The sequence below is a fragment of the Carcharhinus amblyrhynchos genome, chromosome 23 (assembly GCF_965287045.1).
Source record: "Carcharhinus amblyrhynchos chromosome 23, sCarAmb.v2.hapA, whole genome shotgun sequence".
Taxonomy (NCBI): Eukaryota; Metazoa; Chordata; class Chondrichthyes; order Carcharhiniformes; family Carcharhinidae; genus Carcharhinus; species Carcharhinus amblyrhynchos.
Window position 1 is genome coordinate 38,534,169 of NC_137346.1, and position 17,538 is coordinate 38,551,706.

Below are 17,538 nucleotides of genomic sequence, written 5' to 3' on the forward strand. Positions count from 1 at the left end.
ATGGGTTTTTATGACAATTGACAATGGTTTCATGGTCATCAGTAGATTCTTAATTCCTGATATTGCTTATTGAATTAGAACATAAGAACATAAGAAATAGGAGCAGGAGTAGGCCATCTGGCCCTTTGAGCCTGCCCCGCCATTCAATAAGATCATGGCTGATCTGTCGCTGCTCAGTTCCACATTTCCACCCTCTCCCCATAACCCTTAATCCCCTCTCTTATCAAAAACCCATCAACCTGCGTCTTAAAAATATTTAGCGAGGTAGCCTCCACCACTTCAACGGGCAGAGAATTCCAGAGATTCACCACCCTTTGAGTGAAGAAGTTCTTCCTCAACTCCGTTCTAAACCGCCCCCCCCTTTATCTTGAGGCTGTGCCCCCTAGTCCTACTGTCCTTTCTGAGCGGGAAGAGTCTCTCCACCTCTATCCTATCCATCCCATTCATCATCTTATACGTCTCAATGAGATCTCCCCTCATTCTTCTAAACTCTAACGAGTACAAGCCTAGTTTATTCAGCCTCTCCTCATAGCTCAACCCCCTCAACTCCGGCATCAGCCTAGTAAACCTCCTCTGCACTCCCTCCAAGGCCAAAATATCCTTGCGTAAGTACGGCGCCCAAAACTGCACACAGTACTCCAGCTGCGGCCTCACCAATGCCCTATATAGCCGCAGCAAGACCTCCCTACTTTTATATTCAATCCCCCTCGCTATGAAGGCCAGCATCCCATTCGCCTTCCTGACCACCTGCTGCACCTGCAAGCTGGGTTTTTGCGACTCATGCACAAGGACCCCGAGGTCCCTCTGCACCGTCGCCTGCTGCAGTTTTTCTCCACGTAAGTAATAGTCCTTCCTACCATTATTCCTACCAAAGTGGACCACCTCGCACTTGCCAACATTAAATTCCATTTGCCATTTCCTGGCCCATTCGCCCAGCCTATCTAGATCCTTCTGCAGACTCTCCACACCCTCCGCGCAATTTGCAGTTCCACCAATCTTGGTGTCATCAGCAAATTTCGACACCCTACACTCGGTTCCCTCCTCCAGATCATCTATATAAATGGTAAATAGCTGAGGCCCCAGCACCGACCCCTGAGGCACTCCATTAGTCACCAACCGCCAATCCGAATAGCACCCATTGACCCCCACTCTCTGCCTCCTATTTGACAACCAGTCCTCTATCCATGCTAACACCCTACCCCCAACTCCATGTCCCCTGACCTTCTGCAATAACCTCTTGTGAGGTACCTTGTCAAGCGCCTTCTGAAAATCAAGAAAGTCCACATCCACTGGCTCTCCTCTACCCACCGCCCTAGACACATCCTCATAGAACTCCAGTAAATTCAAATTCTACCATCTGTGGTGGTGGGATTCAAACCTAGGTCCCAAGAGTATTAATGCAGAAACTGAGCTAATAGTCTAGCGATAGTATCATTATGCCAACGCCACCCCACAAGGCATTACTATTAGGATCAACGCCCTCATTACCTTGTAGGAAATGCAACATTTCTGCGCCAGGTCTTCAACATCTGCAGACACCAAATGTACCACTGAAAAAGATGGGAGAATCCATGAATCTGGGTTAGACAGTTCCACAACCTTAAGTCCAAAATCCCAGTCTGAATACTTGCATTAACCCACCATACTTGTCAGCCATCAGCATGCACACTGCCCACTTGCATGGTACCAGTTTAAAATTTATTTATTAGTGTCACAAGTAGGCTTACATTAACATGTAATGAAGTTACTGTGAAAATCCCCTAGTCTCCACACTCCAGTGCCTGTTGGGTGCACTGAGGGAGTATTTAGTATGGCCAACGCACCTAACCAGCACATCTTCCAGACTGTGGGAGGAAACCTAGTACCTGGAAGAAACCCATACAGACACAGGGAGAACGTGTAGACTCCACACAATCAGTCAGTCAAGGGTGGAATTGAACCAGGGTCCCTGGCGCTGTGAGGCACCAGTACTAACCACTGTGCCACCATGAGGAGTGTAGTCCTGTGATCTCACAGGCCAGTATACTTAAGATTGGGATTCTTAACATCTCAGGTTAGGTCATAAGATAGAGAAGCAGAATTAGGCCATTCAGCCCATCAAGTCTGCTTCATTCAATCATGGCTGATATGATTCTTATCCCCATTCTCCTGTAACTCTTGATCCCCTTATTGATCAATGATCCCCTTAATGATCTGGCCTCCACAGCCCTCTGCGGCAATGAGTTCCACCAATTCACCACCTTCTGGCTGAAGAAATTCCTCCTCATCTTACTTTTAAAGGAGCGTCTCTTCACGCTGAGATTTGTGCCCTCGAGTTGTAGTCTCTCCCACTAATAGAAACATCCTCCCTATGTCCACACTATCTGGGCCTCTCAGGGTCCTTGGGCACAGAGAGAGGAGACTCTGTACACCTGGATTAGAAACTAATGATGTGGAGATGTCAGCAGTTGGATAGGGGTAAACACAGTAAGAACTCTCAACACCAGGTTAAAGTCCAACAGGTTTATTTGGTAGTAAACGCCACTAGCTTTCAGGGTTTGCCCCTTTGTTAGGTGAGTCACCTCAAAACCTATTGGACTTTAACCTAGTGTTGTGAGACGTCTTACTTAGAAACTAATCACAGGTATAAACAGTGCTAACGTTTATTCTGTATCTAGAACAGAGGACATTTACTGGTTTGGGGGCGGTGGGGAGCTGCTGAGGGCATTACGTGAATACCACTACATTAACCACAGAGGGAAGCTTGTCAACTCTAATTCAACATATCACTGGAGATTTTAATTACATGCTGCTTTCAAACATCCTCACCTCCAGTCAACTGCCTCTCCAAAGATTTTTTTTCTAACACTGGAATGCTTTAAGAGAAATAAGTAACACATTTATGCTATTTCTCCCGGGTTGCTGACTGAGTGATATCCGGGAAGCAAATCCTGGGAGGAATAATTATAGCCATCACCAATTGAATTGCAGCAGAAGTGAAAAAGGCAGGCGAGATTCTGCTTGCCTGGGAAGTTACTCGTGCTGGGGCGAAGTTGTGCTCAGGCAATCCTGTTTAAAACAAAGCAGCAACTGCACTAGAGCAAGCCGGAAAGAGACTGCAGACAGCGGTGCAGAAATGTAAGTTCTTCCTCTTGAGAGGGGTAATAGATGGGGCAGAGGACTCCCTCCCTACCTGTCACTATGTTCTGGTCTTTTAAAGCCTTGATGAGCTGGGCGGTGGCTCCGGGACAGACGCCCTCCCGGAGGAACACCATGGTGCGAGGGAGGATCTGCAGAGGGTAACACTCGCTTCCTCCTCCCTTCCGGGTTGCAACTCCTCCACTCGCTACATTTTCCCGCCAGAAACTGACACATTCCAATTTACAGTCGCAACGTTCCAGAACTTCGTGACGTCATCGGCTTTGGGTTCAAAAAGGTTGCACCAGTCCCGTAAATATTCGTGTAATCCGGCCTTCATAAAAACCCTCCCACCGTAAATAACCGTATAAATTCGAATTCAAAATTGCACTCACTGTGGCCACAGTAATTGATTTCTCCCTCTGCCTTCCTGCTCCTTAATATCACCCTCATCACTTCTGTAAAACCCCTACTTTCCCCTTTTGTCAATATTTCAGTAGTTGGGTACCAGAGCAGAAACCCTAAAGTATGTTAAATTTTAAGTTTATTTATTAGTGTCATGTAGGCTTACATGAACACTGCAATGAAGTTACTGTGAAAATCCCCTAGTCGCCACACTCCAGCGCCTGTTTGGGTACACTGAAGGTCAATTTAGCTCGGCCAATGCACTGAATCAGCACGTCTTTTGGACTGTGGGAGGAAACTGGAGCACCTGGAGGAAACCCACGCAGACACGGGGAGAACATGCAGACTCCACAGAGACAGGAAGCCAAGCTGGGAATTGAACCCATATTCTGGGCACTGTGAGGCAGCAATTGATCTGGAATCGATTGCCATTTGTGGCAGAGTTCCAGATTTCTACCATTCTTTGTGTGCATGTTGTTTCTTTGTTTCGTTCCTGAAGGGTCTGGTTCAAACTTGCAGACTATCACCATCCAGAAGAATTTTCTTCTCTCACTCTATCGATAAGATCGGTTTCCCTGAACTATACTGAAAAACCTAGATTAACCTTCTAAATTAAACTGAACACCATCCTTAGCTTAAGTGGGGGGGGTGGGGTGCGGTTTGCAGGAGCTAAATTGATAACTGTGTGCAATCTTCCTTCACAACTTATCAACAACAGAATGTCATAGAGATGTCAATGCTGAGGAATACAGTTATATTAGTAACATAGAGGGTTGTCATGTTATATGCTGACAATGGCAACACAGCATTAAAGAGGTATTACTAACAATTAAGATCATAAAGATATTAATCACAGGATTACAGAGATGTTAGTACTGGAGAATGCAGCAATATTAACACAGGGCTATAGTGATCCAGTAATACTAGTATCACAGGGCTAGAGTAATATTAATTTTACTGAAGGATGCAGATATATAGATAGAGGGTAAAAGTGATATATGGAGTGGTATCATTGGATTAAAACTGTATTAAAAGTACTAAGGGTTACAGAGATATTGATGACTGCATTGGATTATTTTGCTTGAGACAATGTAGGGAAGGAATTTAGAATTTTGTCCTTGACACTTCCGACACAAAGGTTCATACAACAGGAACTCATTGTTGGGAGTTGTACCAGCAGGGCCTGTGTGAAATGGGTTTGCTTAATCACCAGTGTCATTGCGGTTGGGAGAAGGTAGAGAGCAGCACTGACTGCCCACTAACCTGTGGGTCCACAGACAAACTCACCTCACCCAGAATGAAATGGCTAGATGGGTGAGGAGACACTCAAACCATTAGCCTGGGCTGCATTTGACCTCTAGTCCCAGAGGCAATCAACAATAATCCGAAGCAATGATCAAGGATATGGAGAGGAAGGCAGGATCAGGACATTGAACTTGATGACCAGCCATATCAAGATGAATGGTGGGCGCAGGCTCAAAGGGCAGAATGGCCTACTCCTGCTTCTAGTTCCTATGCTAATCCATTATGCCAGCCAGAATCTCGGATAAACTGCTGCCTTACTACTATGATACTGCATATGGGCACTTGGGTGCCAGCAATCTTCTGGTATCTCAGTCAAAATGACAGAGCTTCACCTGCAAGCTCACTGGGTGTTAGCAGATGTTCGACTATAGAGGGCATTGCAGCTAAGCCTTATGTCTTTCAGGTGAGACGTTAAACTGAAGTCCGATCCATGATGGTGGACTGATGTAAAACAGCCCATGGCACCATCTTGACGAAGCACTGGAAAGTTAACCCCAATGTTCCTCAGTCAGTGTCAGGGGGAGTTAACCCCAGTGTCTCTCAGTCAGTATCGAGGGGAGTTAACCTCAATGTTCCTCAGTCAGTGTCAGGGGAAGTTAACCCCAGTGTCTCTCAGTCAGTGTCAGGGGGAGTTAACCCCAGTGTCCGTCAGTCAGTGTCAGGGGGAGTTAACCCCAGTGTCCCTCAGTCAGTGTCAGGGGGAGTTAACCCCAGCGTGTCTCAGTCAGTGTCAGGGGGAGTTAACCCCAGTGTCCCTCAGTCAGTGTCAGGGGGAGTTAACCCCAGTGTGTCTCAGTCAGTGTCAGGGGGAGTTAACCCCAGTGTGTCTCAGTCAGTGTCAGGGGGAGTTAACCCCAGTGTCCCTCAGTCAGTGTCAGGGGGAGTTAACCCCAGTGTCCCTCAGTCAGTGTCAGGGGGAGTTAACCCCAGTGTCTCTCAGTCAGTGTCAGGGGGAGTTAACCCCAGCGTGTCTCAGTCACTGTCAGGGAGAGTTAACCCCAGCGTGTCTCAGTCACTGTCAGGGGGAGTTAACCCCAGCGTGTCTCAGTCAGTGTCAGGGGGAGTTAACCCCAGTGTCCCTCAGTCAGTGTCAGGGGGAGTTAACCCCAGCGTGTCTCAGTCACTGTCAGGGGGAGTTAACCCCAGCGTGTCTCAGTCAGTGTCAGGGGGAGTTAACCCCAGTGTCCCTCAGTCAGTGTCAGGGGGAGTTAACCCCAGTGTCTCTCAGTCAGTGTCAGGGGGAGTTAACCCCAGTGTCCCTCAGTCAGTGTCAGGGGGAGTTAACCCCAGCGTGTCTCAGTCAGTGTCAGGGGGAGTTAACCCCAGCGTGTCTCAGTCAGTGTCAGGGGGAGTTAACCCCAGTGTCCCTCAGTCAGTGTCAGGGGGAGTTAACCCCAGTGTCCCTCAGTCAGTGTCAGGGGGAGTTAACCCCAGCGTGTCTCAGTCAGTGTCAGGGGGAGTTAACCCCAGTGTCCCTCAGTCAGTGTCAGGGGGAGTTAACCCCAGTGTCCGTCAGTCAGTGTCAGGGGGAGTTAACCCCAGTGTCCCTCAGTCAGTGTCAGGGGGAGTTAACCCCAGTGTGTCTCAGTCAGTGTCAGGGGGAGTTAACCCCAGTGTCCCTCAGTCAGTGTCGGGGGGAGTTAACCCCAGTGCCCCTCAGTCAGTGTCAGGGGGAGTTAACCCCAGTGCCCCTCAGTCAGTGTCAGGGGGAGTTAACCCCAGTGCCCCTCAGTCAGTGTCAGGGGGAGTTAACCCCAGTGTCCCTCAGTCAGTGTCAGGGGGAGTTAACCCCAGTGTCCCTCAGTCAGTGTCAGGGGGAGTTAACCCCAGTGTCCCTCAGTCAGTGTCAGGGGGAGTTAACCCCAGTGTGTCTCAGTCAGTGTCAGGGGGAGTTAACCCCAGTGTGTCTCAGTCAGTATCGAGGGGATTTAACCCCAGCGTGTCTCAGTCAGTGTCAGGGGGAGTTAACCCCAGTGTCTCTCAATCAGTATTACAATAAACAGATGATCATTTTCACAGGGCTGTTAGTGGGATCTTGCTGTGCTCAAGTTGCTGCATGTTCCAACTGTGAGTCCAGTTCAAAAGTACTCGTTCTAGGACATCCCGAGATTATGAAAGGTGCTGTTTAAATAAACGTCAGCCAGTCTTTCTTTCTTCGTTGTTAGTCTCACTCACTCACTGCAACTTTGCTTACCCCCCTCCGGCAGGGGTCACTGGTTAGTGATCGGGATTAAAGCAACTGCCTGATTTCCTCTTCGCAGACTATGTACATAAACATATATATAATATATATCTGTGTGTGCGGGAGAGACACAGAGATGAATGAAATACCAAGCTTCGGGATAATCTTTGTACACATGAAACAAGGGTTTGGCTTTTAGGAAGTATTTGTCATTCCTTTTTGTAATTAAAATGTCCCTGTTCCACCTCGCTGCTGTCAGAAAGCACAGATTGCAGCTCATTCCTGGACGTGACAATGCTTCTCTTCCCTAGTTCTGTGTGTGTATCCGTGTATGTGTGTGTGTATGCATCCATCTATGTGGTGTGTGTACCAGAGTGTGTATGTGTGGATGTATGTATATCAGTGTGTGTATCCCGTGTACGTATCCGTGTCTCTGTGTGTGTATCAGTGCGTGTATGTGTGTGACAGACTGGGAGCAGTGGCACTTCACCCAGATTCAAGCTTCCGCCTTTGTTTGACATTCATTTCCTGCCTCAGTTACAGCTTCCCCAATGAATAATCCATAAAGCTGGCTGGCAGAGAGACAACAGGCAGCTGGAGGAGGTGGAGGCAGCGCCCTCCCTCCCCTATCACTTTCCCTTTTGTTCATTTATTCAGCAGAACTGAGAATCAATCACAGCTCCTTCAGTGCATCGCCAGCCCTCCTGTTTCTGAAGCTCACTAGACCAGCCGCAGCCCAGCCCATTGTGCAAAGGACCCAAAAAGGACATTTTTATTCTGTGGAAGGCTTTTGTGTGAAAATGCTGGTTCCATCTCTGTCTGCCTGCCTTTATTTATTTATTTACAGAAGCCTTCATTGGACAGCTCCCCGGGCTCCGAAACACTGAATGATTGGTAAATTCCTCCAATCCCCAGCGCAGAGTGTGAGCAGCTTCATGTGACCCGGCTTCTCTCTGTGTATCTCACTGCATCCCAGACAAGCAGCCAAAGGGAGAGGCAGCACAGCAGCAGAGTACCGTATAATCTCTGTACAGCAGGGAGCTGGATGAGAGGAGCGACAGAGCACACTGTAAGGATGCTACAGATATTACAGTGATGGTAGATAAAGGGCTCTCTCTTCACAGTCACAGCTGAGGCTGCTTTGTAAAGAGATTGGGTGGGCTTGTGCTGTTTTTTGTTTTGACTCTCCACGTTATTTATCGAAATGACAAATCAAAAGTGAGGTTTGGTTAAGACTCTGATGCAGTTTTCTTTCCCTCCCTCCCTCCTTCCCTCTCTCCCTGTCCCTCTCTCTCCCTTCCTCTCTTTCTTTCCTTTTCAGATTAGAGGTTGGGTCCTGTAAGGATGTGGGGGACAGTGAGCCGGAGAGATGTGTGAGGTGCTGGCTCTGCACTAATCCTCAGTGCTCCTTGAGAAAGAGTATTATTGTCTGCTGGAGAGAGAAACCCAGGCCTTAAGGAACATGAGTCTGCTCAAACCAAGTGGGTTGAAGGCGCCTGGCCGGATTAACAAGCATTCCAGTCCAATGGGCAGAGGCTCCGCGGCGATAGCTGGGCCCAAAGAGGGTAAGGCTGTGAGCAGAATCTCTATTTTTTTTGAGGAACTGTTACCCCATTAGACATTGCTGTGTATCAGTGACCTTTTGTTCCAGACGAATGCTGACGATTGTGTTTCCTTCAGTCGGGTAACCAGCTGCATGAGATACATTTCCACGCACACATTCTTTGTTTTCTTGCTTTCCCTCTTACCCTTGTCTGGAAGGATGACATCAGATCTGGCATCTGCAACTGTGCCCCATTTCACGTGCGCCGCTATTGTGTCAAGCCCGAAGGAAACACTGGAGGACTTGTACCTGTCACAGGCTACGGTTTCCATGAATTCACCTGTCCTGGCATAGCCTTCTGTGGCTCAGTGACCAGTTTGGATCACCTTCCCGTGAGGCACCTTGGGGCATTTTACCACATCAAAGAGGCTATAGAAATGCAAAGCGGTAGTTGTCAGTGACTAACCGGTCTGGTAGTTTTCAACTTAAAGATTTTGGAGGCGGGGGCAAGGGGAAATCTGTCACAATCTAAATTAAATTTTTGACTTGGAAGTTTCTTTTTGAGTATTTGATGTGAGCTGGGTTTAGAAATTGACCTTTTCTGATCTGGAGTCGGCTGGATTGCATTGGGTGGCAGGCACACTTTCTCTAGGAAGATTCATATACTTCAAAATGTCATAGTAACAAAGAAACCAGCAGCAAGATAGGCCATTCGGCCCTTCGAGCCTGCTCCACCATTCATTTTGATCATTGCTGATCATCGAATTCAATATCCTGTTTTCACCCCCCCCCCCAATATCCCTTGATCCCTTTAGCCGCAAGAGTTGGAAACAGATAATGTTTTGACCTCAACTACATTCTATGGTAGTGAATTTCACACATTCACCACCCTCTGGGTGAAGAAATTTCTCCTCCCCTCAGTTCTCAAAGGTTTACCCCTTATCCTCAAACTATGACCCCTAGTGCTGGAATGCATTGGGAACATTCTTTCTGAATCTAACCCTGTTAGAATTTCATAAGTTTCTATGAGATCACCTCTCACTCTTCTAAACTCCAGTGAATACAATCCTAACTGAGCTAGTACCTCCTGATATGACAGACCTGCCATCCCAGGAATCAGCTTGTAAACCCTTGTACTCCCTCCAAGAAGTGTCACAACACCACTTTAAAGTCCTGGTGTTGTGAGACTTCTTACTGTGTTTACCCCAGTCCAACACAGGCATCTCCACATCAGTACCCCCTCTATAGCAAGGAGATCCTTCCTCAGATCAGGACAGCAAAACTGCACACAATGACCAGATGTGGCCTCATCAACACTATACAACGGCAGTAAAACATCCCTACCCCTATACGCAAATCCTCTCACTATGAAGGCCAACCATACCATTTGCCTTCTTTACTGCTTGCTGTCCCTGCGCACTCACTTTCGGTGATTGATGCATGAGGATACCAAGGTCTTGCTGAGTATCCACCTCTCTCAATTTACACTTGTTCATCTTACCCATTCTTTCTCCACCAGCTGCCACTCTGCACCCCCTCCCCCCAACTGGTGGACTGCAGTTGTTGGATTCCAGTGTTCTCTAATGTTCACACCTAGAGAATCACCTTGGTAACTCTGATATATGGGAATGCGGAACTGAAAACACAAACAGATGAGATGTGATATTGTTGAATGGTGGAGCAGGCTTGCAGGGCTGACTGTTCTACTTATGCTCCTTGTTCATATGGTCTCAATGCTTCACTACAATGTCCAAAGATCATAGAATCCCTACATTGACCTAGAAGGCCATTGACCTATTGAGACAGCACCCACAACAATCCCACCCAGGCTCTATTCCAGTAACTCCACATATTTGCCCTCCTAAACCCTTGACACTAAAGGGCATTTAGCATAGCCAATCAACCTAACCCACACATCTTTGGAGTGTTGGAGGAAACCGGAGCATTCGGAGGAAACTCGCACAGATTCGGGGAGAATGTGCAAACTCCACACAGTCACCTGAGGTTAGACTTGAACCCGGGTCCCTGGAGCTATGAAGCAGCAGTGCTAACCACTGTGCCACCATGCCGCCCAGTCAAGTCTGCAGCAACAACAGTCTCACCCAGGCTTATTTCTGTGACCCCACTAATTCCCCTGACAAGGGCCAATCCACTTAACCCAGCCAAGATGTCCCTTTGTGTCCCAAAATGTGAAGGTTAGGGAGGTTAGCCACAATATTGCAGGGATAGGGGCAAGGAGATTGGGCCTGGAGAAGGTGCTCTTTCAGAGTCGATACAGCCTTGATGGGCCTAATGACCTCCTTCTGCATTGTAGGGACTCTATGATAACCTCTGGATTTCCTGAAGGATCTTGTCTTGATCCTCTCCCATTTTTCATCTGTATGCTGGCCTTTGGCAACACCATCCAAAAGCACAGCATCAGTTCCCACATGTGCGCTGACAATACCCCAGCTCTATCTCCCCAACACCCCCCATCGACTCTCCACTCTTACTAAGTTATCAGATTCTTTATCCTACGCCCATACTGGAGGACAGAAACCTCCTCCAGCTAAATTATTTTGGTTCTTGCTCCAAACTCTCCCCTAGTTACTGACTCCATCCCTTCTCTCTGCTGACTGTCCAAGGCTCAACCATGTTCTTCAGCAGGCTGAAAGGGTGCTTTGTTCTATGAGACAAGGTTGGGTTTTTATGCACAATGAAGTTGAGAAAATTGAGAGGTGATCTTACTGAAACTTGGGGCTCGACAGAGTAGATGCTGAGAGGATGTTTGCCACTTGTGGGGGAATCTGGAACCGGGGGTACAGTTCCCAAACAAGGGGTCTCCCATTTAAGATGTAGATGAGGAATTCTTCTCTGAGGATTGTTAGCCTTTGGAATTTGGAATCCTGTGGTATTGAATTCCACAGGCAGACGGTGAGCCTGTGGAATTCATTACCACAGGAAGTAGTTGATGCCAAAACATTAAATGTATTCAAGAAGCTGCTGGATATAGCACTTGGGGCAAATGGGATCAAAGGTTATGGGGAGAAAGCAGGATTAGGCTATTGAGTTGGACAATCAGCCACAACTGTAATGAGTGATGGAGCAGGCTTGAAGGGCTGAGTGACCTCCCCCTGCTCCTATCTTCTATGTTTCCATGAATTTGCTTCCACAGAGAGCAGTGGAGGCTGGGACACTGACTATATTCAAGGCTGAATTGACAGATGTTTATTGATAAGGGAATTGAGGGTTATGAGGGACAATGGAGTTAAGGCTCAGTTTGACCAGCCATGATCTTATTGAATGACAGAATAGGTTCAATGGGCCGAAAGGCCTACTTCTCCTATTTCTCTTGCACTTAGCCCACCTTACAGATGGTCCCTTAAGCATTCTAGAGATTGGGAGCATTGCTGAGGTGGGAAATGAAAGATCTCTGCTGGTATAGTATGAGTGATATTGTCAATCGAAGGGCTTTGATCTATAGAACATGATCCCATACTTGCTTCCTCCTTCTGAAATTAGAATCAGCTGAAGAATGGGTCCCATTGTCTTCAAAGTTGTCCTAAGTAGTTATCCTTCCTTCTCTCCATTACATCTGAATGCAGTCAGCCATTCCTCCATGGTAACTCCGAATTGCTGCCCCTCCATGGCATTGCCCTCTTCTAATTCAATTCCTTCTTGCCCCAAGGTGGTCAGTTTGCCTCCTGTAACTAGTTTGTCCTCTGTAGTCACCTTCAATCTGCCCAGGACTTCATATCTGTCAATATCATCTAAGGATCCATTTCCTTATGTACACTGATGCCCTACCCATTAGGCTACACCCTTAGACGGCACAGTGGTTAGCACTGCTGCCTCACAGCTCCAGGGACCCGGGTTCAATACCTGCCTTTGGTATTGAAGGCAAATACCAAGTTTGCACATTGGGTTTCCTCTGGGTGCTCTGGTTTCCTGCCACAGTCCAAAGATGTGTTGGTTAGATGGATTGACCATGTTAAATTGATGTGGAGATGCTGGTGTTGGACTGGGGTATTTTACCCCATGTTAAGGTGTCCACAAATGTGCAGGTTAGATGGATTGGCCATGTTAAGTTGTCCAGAGATGTATAGATTAGACGGATTAGTGATATTAAACATGGGGGATTCCGGGATAGGGCCTGGGTAAAATACTCCAGAGAGTTGTGCAGACTCAATGGGACAAATGACCTCTTCTGCACTTGGATTTCGATATGATTCTATATGATTTCACTGTGGTCTGACTGATGTAAAGTTCTGGATGATTTGGAACCTTCTGTTGATCACCTGAACTAAAGGCATTTTTTTCAGCTCTTTCAGAAAGTGTCACATTTCAGGCCTATCGCCTTCTCCAGATGTGAGTCAGACTGAACCTGCAGATGTGCAGTATCTTTAAAACCCAAATCCGATCTGATTTTGTTCGTTTATAATATGTGGGTATCATTGGCTAAGCCAGCATTTATTGATCCACCTCTAATTGCCCCTCAGTAAGATGGTGGTGAGCTGTCTCCTTGAATAGCTGCAGTCACAGTGATGTAGGTACATTCACAGTGCTCTTAGGGAGGGAGTTCCAGGATTTTGACCCAGTTGCAGTAAAGGAACAGTAACTATATTTCCAAGTGCGGATGATGTGTGACTTGGAGGGAAACTTTACAAGTGGTGTTCCTACACATCTGCTGCCTTTGTCCTTCTAGGTGATAGAGGTTACGAGTTTGTATGGTGATGTTAAAGGAGTTTTTGCAAGTTGCTGCGATGTATCTTGTATTTGGTGTGCTGGTCGTGGAGGGAGTAGATGTTTTTGAAAGGGGTGCCAGTCAAGTGGGACTGCTTTGGCCTGGATGGTGTTGAGTTTCTTGAGTCATTTTTGGACTTGCACTCATCCAGGCAAATGGAGAGTATTCCATCATACTCCTGACTTGTCCCTTTATAGATTTTGGACTGGCTTTGGGGAGTGAGGAGGTGAGTTATTCTCTGCAGAATTCCCAACCTCTGTCCTGCTCTTGTAGCCACAGTATTTATGTGGCTGATCCAGTTCAATTTTCTCTCAATGGTAACACCCAGGGTGTTGATAGTAGGGGATTGAGGCATAGTTGTCGAGTATCCAGGGGAGATAATTAGTTTCTCCCTCTTGCTGGAGATGATCATTGCCTTGTTCTTGTATGGTACAAATGTTGCTCAATACATACCCACCCAAGTCTGGATCACCAGAGTTCCACTGTCTGGAATTTCAGATGGCCACCCTTAGACCCACATTCATTAACTAAAGATTTCTTTTTCTTAATGCTTTCTTACCCAGCCTTCCCGTATCACTCCTCAAGCTGCAGCCTGTGTCTATTCCGTTATAACCTCCCACTTACCCCTCGCTATCTACCACTGTCACAGGAATATACACCCTAAAATGTTCCTCGTCACCCTTAATGCTTTATCCCATTTTTATGGCCTTTGCCAATCATACACCTTAGTTCTCAGTTGCTTCTATCTAAATGCTTATCTTGATCCTCTACCTTCTTAAAAAAAACCATAATTAATATGTGGGTGCCAGTCATGGCTCAGGGGTAGAACTGTAACTTCTGAGTCTGAAGATTGTGTGTTCAAACCTCACCACAGGGACCTGAGCATAAGTTTCAGTGATGACAAAGTGCTGGACTGTCAGAGGTGTTTCAAATGAGAGGTTAATTTGACGTCCTGTCCATTCTCTGCAGCCAGTGTAAAAGGTCCTCATGGCATTATTTGAAGAATAGCATAGGGATTGTCCAGTGTGATCTACCTATTATTTATATAACAACCAACATCAATTAAACAGGTTGTCTGCTTACTAAGACATTGCCGTTTGCAGGAGCTTGCGATGTGTAAGTTGGCTGTCGCCTTTCCTACAGGAGCAAATTCACTTCAAAAAAGCACCTAATTGGCTTTAAGCTCCTTGGGGATGGTCAGTTCATGGAATATAATTTAATTGTCCATCTTTCTTTTTTCAAGTTTACTGTGTGATTAAAACTGCTCGTCTGACACTAATAGAAAACTGTTTTAACTCAAACTTCCAACAGTTCGATGGAGAGAAAGGGCTTTTTGTGTAAAGAGGATAATGAAACAAAGATCCTGGTTGCTAAGGTGTTACTGGTCAGGATGCAGTGACCCTCTCTTGCTTTCCTGAGCCATCACTGTCCCTGCACAGGAAAGTCGACTTATCCAGAGGTGTTTTTGTGTGTACACAATGGTACTCACTACCAGTCACACTTAACCAGAGGCTCCTTTGTATATGAAGTGTGTGTGACCTGCTTCATTTAGTACACATCTAAATCTACTGTGTGTTCCATGTTGCCCATTAGAAAGAAGGTAATGTTTTGCACTACTATGTCATATTTTGATTTCTTTGTATGTTTAAAGATGTTGTGAAATTTATTGGTTGCAGAGGTGTACAGGAATTTGCAATGTTGTTAACAACAATCTACTGACAGTGTAAAGTTTCACTTGAGAGAGAGAGATGACATGAATTGTAGATCCTTTTGCTGCTCATTATGGGGCCTTGTATTACAAACCCCGCTTCTCTACACCAGTTATTCTCCCTTCTGTTACAGTTAGTAACACTTGCTGAGCTCATACAGATACTGTCACTATGCTATTCATCAGCTAGTAGAATTTATTGCTATACTGACAGGGTTTGGTGAAGTAGGATAGAAGAAGGCTTGTGTGAAGCATAATTGGCCAGTTGGGCCAAATGGCCTGTTTCTGTGTTGTAAACCCTATATGCCAATAAGCTCTTTAACCAGGGTGGCTGTCACATCTTAGGTTGTCTTCCATCTTTGGCCAATACCTGCAGGTGTAAGCTTTCCAGCAAAGGATGCTGGGTAGTCATTGGGCGGGGCACCTGGCTGCAGTTCCTCTTCCTCTCATAGGCCCATTGGGTCCATTCATACCCTTCCTCTGTCCTGGTCAACATGTAGGCCTAAGGAGCCACACTCTATACAATGTGTTACATTTACCCACTGGGGAAACTGTCATAACATCCTCATGGAGTGTCCATTGAAGAGTTTGGGGTAAATTTTACTCAGGAGCTGAGGGCTTCTGTTGACAAGAAAGAATTGTGGCAAGTTGTGTTGAATGCATTGAGCATGATCATTTGCACAGGACAGAAAACTGGCAGGCCTTCCCCAGGATCCAGGACCCTGAGGGCAGAAACCCCTCCCAGTGTGAGCTGCTGGCCAATTAGAAGCTGATAGCTCTTCTTGCTCAGTAGATCCACTCGGTGGCGATGGCTGCTGCTGGTATTGCACACACCGAGCCCCAGAATAGGCAGGCAAGTGATGATAGGAGGGTCATTGTGGGGTTGGATTTGGGGGGGAGAGGGCGGTATGGGATTACGTTGTAGAGGGATTGCAAATCAGCAGCAAGGCTGGGGAAGTGGTTCTTTTGCCCCCCGGGATCGAGGAACCTGGCGGGCTCTGAGCACCTTCTGAACAAGGGCCCAACCCCATCCCTGAAGCTCACAAGCAAACGTGACAGGATTTGTTGTTCAGGCTTCCCTTGCCTGTCATTAGATTAGTAACAGTGACAGCGCAGTGAGGCAATTAAGGGGGTATTAATTTCCTATTTAAGGGCCTCAAATAGTGACAAGACAGAAAGACACTCATAATCATCTGACCAAGGACTTAATTGGGGCAGAGGTGGGAAGCCAGAGAGGCTGTCACCTGCCACCGTGCAAGATGTGAATGTCACTGGCTAGACCAGCCTCTATTGCTCATCTCTAGTTGCCCTTGAGAAGATGATGGTGAGCTGCTTTCTTGAACCGCTGCAGACTCTGAGCTGTATAGAATCACAGAACCCTACAGTGCAGAATGTGGCCATTCGGCCCATCGAGTCTGCACCGACCACAATCCCACCCAGGCCCTACACGTTTTACCCGCTAACCCCTCTAACCTATGCATCTCAGGACACTGAGGGGCAATTTTAGCATAGCCAATCAACCTAATCCACACATCTTTGCACTGTGGGAGGAAACTGGAGCATCCAGTGGGAACCCACACAGACACAGGGAGAATGTGCAAACTCTACACAGACAGTGACCCAAGCAGGGAATCGAACGCAGGTCCCTGGAGCTGTGAAGCAGCAGTGCTAACCACTGTGCTACCATGCCGCCCAAGGAGGGAAAGTTGGGAACTGGTGCAGTCTTTTCCGTACTGTCTTTAGAGGACTGCCCTTGGCAACAAAGTGGCATTTGAATGGGGCATCAATTCAGGATGGTGAGTGACTTGGAGGGGAACATCCAGGTGGTGGTATACCCTCAGTGCTCTTAGGGAAGGAGTTGACCCAGAGACAGTAAAGACGGTATATTTCATGTCAGGATAGTGAGGACCTGAGTGAGATGCTCTATGAACAGGTTGGTCCAGACACAATGGGCCAAATTGCCTCCTCCTGTTTTGTAGGTATTCAATTCTACAAGGCACAAGTCAGGAGTGTGATGGAATATCATTCACTCGTGTGGATGAGTGCAGCTCTAACAGCACTCAAGAAGCTTAATACCATCCAGGACAAAGCAAGCCACTTGATTGCTACCCCTTCCACAAATATTCAATCCCTTGACTGCTGACACACAGCGGTAGCCATGTGTACCATCTACAAGACGCACTGCAGCAACATACCAGTTGGATAACACCTTCCAAGCCCGTGACCATTACATTTGAAAGGACAAGTGCAGTAGACAGAATCCCTGCAGCGCAGGAGGAAGCCATTTGACCCAGCAAGCCTGCACCAACAATAATCCCAACCAGGCCCTATCCCTGTAACCTCGTGTATTTACCCAGCTAATCCCATTGACACTAAGGGGCAGCTTAGCATGGCCAATCAACCTAACTCGCACATCTTTGGACTGAGGGAGGAAACAGGAGCACAAACAGGCATGGGGAGAACCTGCAAACTCCACACAGACAGTGACCCGTGACTGGAATGAACCTGGGTCGCTGGCACTGTGAGGCAGCAGTGCTAACAGCTGTACCCCAAGG

General features: G+C 47.1%; 2 protein-coding genes across 3 annotated transcripts in view; one reads left to right on the forward strand and one right to left on the reverse strand.

Annotated features, from left to right (window-relative positions):
* The window catches only part of rad51d (RAD51 paralog D), a 39,751-nt gene extending 36,206 nt beyond the window's left edge, over window positions 1-3,545 (reverse strand). For both annotated transcript variants that reach the window (XR_013889290.1, XM_080210733.1), the window contains exons 1-2: window positions 3,173-3,545; window positions 1,489-1,550 (exon numbers count right to left, since the gene is read on the reverse strand). Coding sequence is in view for 1 of the 2 variants with exons in the window: in XM_080210733.1 (XP_080066859.1) it covers window positions 1,489-1,550; window positions 3,173-3,254 (144 nt within the window). In the remaining variant the exon portion in view is untranslated. The remainder of the gene's footprint in view (window positions 1-1,488; window positions 1,551-3,172) is intronic.
* clip2 (CAP-GLY domain containing linker protein 2) overlaps window positions 2,976-17,538 on the forward strand; it is a 123,806-nt gene continuing 109,243 nt past the window's right edge. Inside the window, exons 1-3 of the mRNA XM_080210731.1 lie at window positions 2,976-3,117; window positions 7,857-8,078; window positions 8,331-8,574. Of these exons, the coding sequence (XP_080066857.1) occupies window positions 8,472-8,574 (103 nt within the window). The 5' untranslated portion in view covers window positions 2,976-3,117; window positions 7,857-8,078; window positions 8,331-8,471. The remainder of the gene's footprint in view (window positions 3,118-7,856; window positions 8,079-8,330; window positions 8,575-17,538) is intronic.